The sequence below is a fragment of the Prosopis cineraria genome, unplaced genomic scaffold (assembly GCF_029017545.1).
Source record: "Prosopis cineraria cultivar Desert tree isolate PC_DT_omini unplaced genomic scaffold, ASM2901754v1 PC1342, whole genome shotgun sequence".
NCBI classification, from domain to species: Eukaryota; Viridiplantae; Streptophyta; class Magnoliopsida; order Fabales; family Fabaceae; genus Prosopis; species Prosopis cineraria.
Genome location: NW_026556667.1, coordinates 1 through 8,297, shown reverse-complemented (window position 1 = coordinate 8,297; position 8,297 = coordinate 1). Strand labels below are relative to the sequence as shown.

Here is an 8,297-nt window from a genome sequence, read left to right as displayed (position 1 = left end):
TAATATAAGAAAAAAATCATAACAAGCCATGCTTTTCAAAAAGTTATAACTAATACGACTTCCTCCCTAGTTCACAATATAAGTCTAGTTATGTCGTTTAACTATTACACACAATCTAAAAATAGTAGTTGAACGGAGATTATACTGTTGAAGTTGTAAAAAATGGGTTTTACTTTCAAAATCTACTCTTATCAAAGTTTAAGATTGCATTCACAAAAAAGAATCAATCACTTGTACTATTTAATTGTGCTTGAGGGTGAAATGAAAAAACAAAAAAATTGCTCTAGGTATTATACTGGACTTGCATTTTGAACCATATAAAGCAGGGGGAAGTATGATTCTATTTTATGAATTGGAGGAGCATATTAAATTGTATGCCGTGTGCTAGAAAATATGTATACTTTATTGTATATATATTTTTTAAAAAAATTTCACTAGACTTAATTTTAATCAAAAATCTTAAAATTTAAAAATTTCACTATATATGCTAGAGATAAGGTTATCAATGGGTGATTTGTAAATACATTTCTAAGCATTCTTTGAATTTTAAGACATATCCTGACTATAATAAATTTTGAAGACCTAAATCAACCAACCTTTTGTTTTCTTCGGGAAAAACATCATTGTTTGGATGTTTGGATACAAAAAACCACATAAAAAAATCATGCAAAAAAGGCAACATTAGGACATTCTAAAGAGTAAAAAGTCTTTACATGTTGGGGGCAGACTGTAGATATTCTGATATTTATATCTCGATAGTAAGTTTGATGGATAAACAAATCCTCTCTTTTATTAATTTTGTTGAAAAAATGGTCGAAGATTATGAGCGCTTTTGATAGGTCATGATGCACATTGGATATGGTAATGTTGTTTGGCTACAAATTGCCTCGACAATAGGAGCAATGGTAAATAAATATACACACAAATTAGAAGGTTATACAAATGCAACTGTGATTATCTTTTAATTTTTGTTATCCAGTGGCATTTTTTTATGGAAAGTAATCTTATCCGAGGCACTGTTAGGTATTAAATATGTGCACTTCTTTTAATAGAAATTATTAAATTGTAAAGGATTAGTCTCTTTTTGTAAACCTAACTTCTGTTCATTTCTTTTAATGGTATTTGGTTTATAAGAAATAGAAGCTTTAAGAGTAGGAGAAATGCGTGGCTAATCCAATCATGACCCCCAAACACATATAGCAATACATCATTACTATTTACTAGGTGGGTTGGAGCCAAGCATCGAAAGGTAATCTCAGTCAAATTTGACACTTTAATTAAAGTATTGAAAATTCTTTAAATAGATGTAACTATTATTAATAAGTGAATTATTTATTGGGAGAATTATGTTAAAATTTCACCAAAAAAATTTAACTGCCGCGAAATTTATTAACAACTAAATTAATGAAAAATAATAATAAATTATATAATTGATGGCTTTAGTTCAATTATTAATAAATTTTATAGTAATTAAATTTTTTTTATGAGACTTGTATGTCATTTATTTATTTATTTAAACCAAACACACTTTGCAATAATCCTAATAAAAAAAAACACTTTTGTGGCCTTACTAAAAGTGCTAGTGTTCTCTTTTCGGGCATTTCTTTTTCGCCCACATAGCCTGCGGATAACCCATTATCTGTTGATTTGTTCAATTCCTGAGAGGGATCTTGGGAGCCAGATGGTCAATGTACTGAAAACAGTTAACACTAGTTTAAGAATTAATAATTAAGATTGTGATCAAATTGTAATTAATTGATATTTGTTTAACGTTAATTCGAATTTCCATAGCAACTTCTTTTTTTATACACACCCATACAGGTTGATCCCACTTTACAGGACTGTACTTCGGAGCAGTGCCAATAGATTGGCAGAGAGACTTGTAGGATTTATAGTCCCATTCTTGTCAAACCCAGAAGAAAGAACAATGACAATCCTATTCTTGGGATGTTGCGATGACGCTTTTATTTGTCCCTTTTGTTTCGTTTCCATTCAGTAGGTAGAAAATGTAAATCACAGATCCACCGACAAGATATAACCTTCCCGGAAATGTACCCAGAAGTCAAACCCCTTTAGTAAAACAACATTTTCGTTTCTACTTTTTTGGTAAAGATTTTGATCCATTTTTTATTAGAAATTAAATCTTCTCAACTTTAAATTTTACAAAGTCTCCTTAAAGTAGAAAAATATAATATAAAAATTGATAAAAATTATAAATTGGATGATTTGAATATTAATTTAATCATTTAACTTGCTCCTTTTGTTTTAATACACACAGTGAGCAAGATCGCGGCATAGTTTTATGAATGGACAATTCATTCAATTGGTTAGGAGAATTGAATTATTTTCTCTTACTGAAGTCTTAATTTCAAATACTAAATATGTAAATACTAAAAGCATTTCCAAAATAGTCATCATTAATAATAATGATACCACGTAACAAGGTTTGAAACTAATTTAGGTCAAAAGCGATAACACTTCGAAATTTCTCCAGACATGCAATAAAAAAAAAAATCCGGAGACAGTTTTAGGTGCATTGTTACATATTTTCGAAATAAAAAAACTTTGGGCCTTTGTGCACGGGTTGGGACCTAACCCTCGGCCCAAAAGAGGAAAAAAAAACACCAATGATCTCCAAGCGCTACGCCGGCGCGTGCTAACACCACCAAACTCCTGTTCCCCACCGAACGGGCAGGTATTCCCTACGCGCAATGCCTCCGACTACGAGAGCACTTCAAATTTTCGCAAACGAAAATCCCCGCCATTAAAGCTTGACCTCCTTTAATTCGTCGGTCATTTACACGTTCCAGACTTTCGTCCTTCCCATTGGTGCGTGCAGTGCACATGCCATATAATCGAGTAAGCCCCAACCCTTTCATTCGGGTCACTGGGATACTTCCCGGGCACGACTCGGGGGCGCAACCCAAACGCTTCGTCTGGTCCATTGTTCCGCACGAACCCACCGTTGCCGTACACCTGGTGTTTGATAAAACAATCTCCGTTTAGAGAGAGAGAGAGAGGAAGACGAAGAGTTCTGGAGAGAGAGAGTGTGTAGCGAAGGAGAGGGTGCAAGATCTGATTGAAACCAAGGTAACAAGCTCGAAACCCTACTGTCTATTTTGAAGCCCTAAAGCTTCCTCTTTTTTACCTTATTTCTTCCTCGCTTCCCGCGTAGGTTGGCTGTCTTCGTCCGCGGAGGTGCAATTTGGTGTATTCGGATTTTCTCGGCGAATTGGGGTCTGCATGAGCCCTAGAAATTCGAGTTGCTGGGTGAAGGTCTAGAAATTTAGGTTTTGTGGCTTTTCTCAGCTTTTTGGGGTCCATAAAACCCTAGTTTTGGTTACTTGGTTGGGATTTGGAATAAGTGTTGGTAGGGCAAGTGTGCAGAGAAGAATTAGGGTTTTGGATGTATGGCGTCGGGGCCTATAGTGGGAGGAGATGATGGAGCTAAAGAGAAGCAGAGATATGTGGAGAGCAAGGTGTACACGAGGAAAGCATATAAAGGACCCAAGAGCAAAGGTAATGCCTTGCCCGCCGTTGCTCCCAACACTGCTCCAACAACGACAACTGCTAACAAAGATGACAACAACAACGGCATGGTCAAGAATGATAACGTTGTAGAGACCGAGAAGAATGAGAACAACGAGTCGGCTCAGCAACCGTCGCAGACTGTATTGCCCGGGAACGGAAATTCGGCTCTGCCACAGCTAAATTCAAGACCCGACGTGGTTTCAGATGACTCGTCCACCTTAAACCGTCAGCAGAATGAACCTTCAAGCCTCAACTATCAGCAGGATGAGCATTCGAGCCCCCATCATCAGCTGGACGAGCCTTCGAGTTCTAATCGACAGGAGGAGGCTACTCCCAGTATTGGGGAGTTGCCGTCAGGAAATGGTGTTGTAAAGGCAGGATTGGATAATCGAATCAGGATAAACTTGTCCTCAAGATCAAAGCAAGAGATATTGGAGCTCAAGAGGAAGCTTGAAAATGAGCTTGATACGGTGAGAAGTTTGGTCAGAAAAATTGACGTGAAACTGGGACAGATTGGTGATTATGGAAAGTCAAACCCGGTGGTGAGTGATAGGATTGATAATGGCACTGTGGCAAGGCGTGTTCAGTCTGAGGTGGCATCTGTTGTCCCACGAGAACCTATCAGGCCTTTGCACCAGTTAAGTTTGTCGGTGCTAGATAATAGCCATGGAACCAGTGAAACTGTTGAGAAGGAGAAGAGAACGCCGAAGGCAAACCAGTTATATAGAAATTCGGAGTTCTTGCTTGGGAAGGATAAATTCCCTCCTGCAGAGAGTAATAAGAAGTCAAAACTGAACGGAAAGAAGCAGGGTGGGGGAGAACTGGGACATGGTTTTGGAATGGGATCAAAATTTTTCAAAAGCTGTAGTTCATTGCTTGAGAAATTGATGAAGCACAAGCATGGTTGGGTGTTTAATGCTCCTGTTGACGTTGAGGGGCTTGGATTGCATGATTATTTTAGCATAATCTCACATCCAATGGACCTGGGTACTGTGAAAACTAGGCTTAACAAGAATTGGTACAAATCACCCAAGGAATTTGCAGAGGATGTGAGACTTACATTTCACAATGCTATGAAATATAACCCACCTGGACAAGATGTTCATGTAATGGCAGACCTGCTATCTAAGATATTTGAGGACAGATGGGCTATAATAGAATCAGATTACAATCGTGAGATAAGATATGCATTGGACTGTAGGACACCTCTACCTGCGCCCTCACCATTGTCTAGAAAGGCCATTGCATTCCCCTCTCTTGATATGAGAAGGATTTTGGATAGATCAGAATCAGTGATACAAACTCCAAAGTCAGCGCGTGTTACTCCATCAAGTAGACCTCCTGCTCCAAAGAAGCCGAAGGCAAAGGATCCTTGTAAAAGAGACATGACCTATGAGGAAAAGCAAAAACTTAGTACAAACCTCCAGAGTTTACCTCCGGAGAAGTTAGATACCATTGTACAGATCATTAAAAAAAGAAATTCAGCTCTTTCTCAACATGATGATGAGATTGAAGTGGACATTGATAGTGTCGATGCTGAGACTCTTTGGGAACTTGATAGATTTGTGACCAATTACAAGAAAAGCCTGAGCAAGAACAAGAGGAAGGCTGAACTTTCTATTCAAAGGGCAGAATCTGCAAAAAATGCCCCACAAAAGGTACAGCTTGAGTTCTAGCTTCTAGTTGTCACTATCTTTAAGAACTGGTTGTTTATGATTTCTGAATTTCAATTATTCATTCATTTATTTATTTATTTTTGAGCCCAGGCATCTGATATGGTCGAGGTTCCAAAAACAAATTTAGCAGGTAATCTATGTTTATAATTAAGCTAATCTTGCAGTGTTTAAACTATTGTTTAATTCTACTACTTTATAATTAATTAATTGAAACATGTTTTTTGTGAGCAGATGAAAGGAATGTACCCACATCATTGCATGCGCCAGGGGATAAACCAGTGGACAATGGTAGTAGGTCAAGTAGTTCTAGCAGCTCAAGCAGTGATTCCGGGTCCTCCTCAACTGGTACTTTAATTTGTAATCTAACTAACATATTTCTAACTTTTTAGTTATGTATACACTCATTTATGTCTGTTCATGTGTCTTTCTCACTGGTATGTCTTTTTGCAGATTCTGATACTGAAAGCTCCTCAGCATCCGGATCTGATGCAGGATCACAAGGAACCTGATTATATTCTGTCAGGTACAATCACGGCCATTGAATTTGCTGCTCTGGAAATGCTCTGTTTTTTTTTTATAGACTATATATTATGCTATTTTCCTTCATTTTTGCCTTTAAACCACAGCGAGGAGTATGAGTGTCTATGGTTTCGAAGCCAAATTTCTCAAGCATGGTGATGTGCATGCAATTTAGTAGTGGCTGTTTGATCATGAGTTGTGATTTATTTCATTCCTGGTGCTCTTGTCTTGTGAATTGATATTTATATCTACAAGTCATTGGTTCAGGTTGTAAATGAATTAGGCTTAACTTTGACTTCTTTGTATTTTATCCAAAGTTTTTTCCTCATCATTTCTTCACATTATTATTTTTACTTTGATTTAGATTTGCAATTGCAATGTGAATTTTGGAAATAGCATAGTGAGTAGAAGAAAATGAGGTTCAGGTTTAATGCAGTTCACCCTTTGAGAGACAAGTGACAGGAATTTTCCCCCTTGAAAAGTGGGAACGTTAGATCATATTGTGCAATCCCTATGTAATTTGGTTTTGGCTTTCAATATTGATTGGTTTATACATGTCATCCTGCACTGGACCCTTTGTGCTTATTTAGCTAGTTTTATTTTCTCTGTTATTTTGTGTTGTGCATGAAATTTTATTGCAGTCCTCCATGATCTTAAATCTGGTAACGCCTTCATTTTTTTCTTTGTTTTCCTCCTCTGACGGCAGGTCCTCCGATGCCTCCTCAACTGTGACATTGGCTTCCTTGACTTCACTTTCAGCTGTCTTTGCCTTCCCCTTTCTCATCTGTTACTGCATTTACCTCTTCCTTTCTTGCCTCTGATTCCTGCTCTATTTCAACAGGCTTCCTCTCGTCTTCTTTCTCACCTGCCAACTGAGCTAAGGTGGCTCTTTTCTGCAACGTCAATTCTTTCATAATCCTGACACCTCTTTCAGGCTCGCCGAACATAGCCTTCAATTCCCTCATGTTCCGTTTGAAACTTTTTGCACATTCTTCCATTTTTTGCCCCTGATCAGAACTGGTCTGATACCAAATGATAAGGACCCACTACTGTAACAAGCTGACATTAAGACTAAAACCAGAAATAGACAATAGGGAGTGGGAATAACGTGAGATTGATGATACTATTGCTGAATAACTGAATGGTTACAAGGGAAATAATGATCCAAGCCAATCCCATATCCCTCATACACACTGTTACAGAGGTTACAAACACATAACAGTGACAGAAATACAAGAACAGAACAAAATATGCTTGCGTGTACAAGGCAATGCTTCTGGCTTTCAAGAGGTCAGATCTCTCTTAATCCTCACTATGCTTCCAAAAGACTAAATTCCCCTCTTTCTGGCGGAATTGGAGGATTTGAAGACCAAAAAGCTGCAACACTGCCTACACTCTAGCTGCACCTCAAACCAACTCACACCCCACTTATTTTCCCTGATGGCCAGGAACCTTGGGATAACTCTCTTATCTGCTGGAGTTGCTCTTTCCTTCACCATTTCCCTTCCCATAGGTTCAGCTATAGGTCCTTGGAAATGATTTGTAAATCTTCTCTGAATCTTCTGCTCTATCTTCCTCCTCTCCCGTCCCAAAAAAAACATGCTGCTTTTTGTTAAGCCTTAACTCATTTAAAATATACTTTTATAATGGATCTAATTCCTTGCAGGTTGAATTTCCTCATTACCATGTTTTTTAAAGCAAGTCCCAGAATAATTATACTTTTGGAAGAATATTGTCCTATGTAATATTTGCCTGGAATATTCCATAAACTTTACGCAATTGCAAATGTCAAATTGATTGACTGACTATCTGAAGATTATGAGATGAAATTATGAACTGCACTAACCCAAATTCTAACCTTTTATTTTCATTTCATGTGGCAGTTTTCTGGTATTTAGAGTTAGCTAATGATGAGATGGTTGCCTAATTTGATGATCTGAAGCCGAAGCTTCCAATATTATGGCTCTAAATTTTACAGCTGATGTATAGAGGAAGCATTCTCATGCCAACAGTGATCCTACCAACGCAGTATGGGATCTATTTTCTTGCTATTTGTTGGAACTCATGCATCTTGCTACTTGTGGCCTTATTTTATTTGTCTTGACGCAAACTTTGTATAATATGTAGTTGAATGTTGTCATAGTTAGTTAGACATAGGATAATTCTACCTAGCATGTGTGCATTGCTAACTGCTGCTACTCACTAAGTTCTGCTAGTGACTTGTTTTTTTGGTTTTCTGGTGGCAGATTCAGGATTCTTGGTGTTATGCAAAGAAATTCTGTAATTCCAAGTTCTTGGAGTAATTATTGGTTCACATGAAATCTCATTCCATTTGGTAGCCTGAGTTTGGCATTGGGTTGGTTAGAGTCGCATTAGAGAGATATTGCTTTGTTTTTACAATCAAGGGAGGTCGCTTTAATTCTCTGGTCTGTGCAAAAAGTTTTGGAAGATTTGATCTTGAGCAATCAGCAATGAGTGAGGAGAGTAATAATCTTTCATGGCTATCGGGTGGCTGAGACGATGACAGTTGTACAGTGATGTTTTGTTCAAACATAGCATAGTTCGTAGCCC

The 8,297-nt window shown here is 37.6% G+C and overlaps 2 protein-coding genes and 1 long non-coding RNA gene across 3 annotated transcripts; 2 read left to right on the top strand and 1 right to left on the bottom strand.

The window, feature by feature from the left end:
* Positions 1–2,651: 2,651 nt before the first annotated feature.
* On the bottom strand, positions 2,652–3,449 carry LOC129299898 (uncharacterized). Its single transcript, XM_054938373.1, has 2 exons — positions 3,149–3,449; positions 2,652–2,976 (listed from the first exon to the last, which is right to left on the bottom strand). The coding sequence occupies exons 1-2, from the start codon at positions 3,322–3,324 to the stop codon at positions 2,703–2,705; spliced, it is 450 nt and encodes a 149-aa protein (XP_054794348.1). The 5' UTR covers positions 3,325–3,449; the 3' UTR covers positions 2,652–2,702.
* LOC129299896 (transcription factor GTE4-like) lies at positions 3,315–5,354 on the top strand. The gene is made up of 2 exons (XM_054938372.1): positions 3,315–5,189; positions 5,298–5,354. Exons 1-2 carry the CDS (start codon positions 3,411–3,413, stop codon positions 5,352–5,354), a joined length of 1,836 nt encoding a protein of 611 aa, XP_054794347.1. The 5' UTR covers positions 3,315–3,410.
* Positions 5,355–5,433: 79 nt separating this feature from the next.
* Positions 5,434–8,047, top strand: LOC129299899 (uncharacterized). The gene is made up of 4 exons (XR_008590647.1): positions 5,434–5,552; positions 5,658–5,730; positions 7,610–7,754; positions 7,973–8,047. It is a non-coding gene; the product is annotated as an uncharacterized LOC129299899 (long non-coding RNA).
* The last annotated feature ends 250 nt before the right edge of the window (positions 8,048–8,297 follow it).

Excerpts from the sequence above, each read along its gene's own strand:
- LOC129299896 (XM_054938372.1), top strand. The coding sequence starts at position 3,411 with ATGGCGTCGGGGCCTATAGTGGGAGGAGATGATGGAGCTAAAGAGAAG. Across the intron at positions 5,190-5,297 it reads CAAAAAATGCCCCACAAAAG|GCATCTGATATGGTCGAGGT; the intron begins GTACAGCTTGAG and ends TTTTGAGCCCAG.
- LOC129299898 (XM_054938373.1), bottom strand. The coding sequence starts at position 3,324 with ATGGACCCCAAAAAGCTGAGAAAAGCCACAAAACCTAAATTTCTAGAC. Across the intron at positions 2,977-3,148 it reads GGAAGCGAGGAAGAAATAAG|GTGTACGGCAACGGTGGGTT; the intron begins GTAAAAAAGAGG and ends ATCAAACACCAG.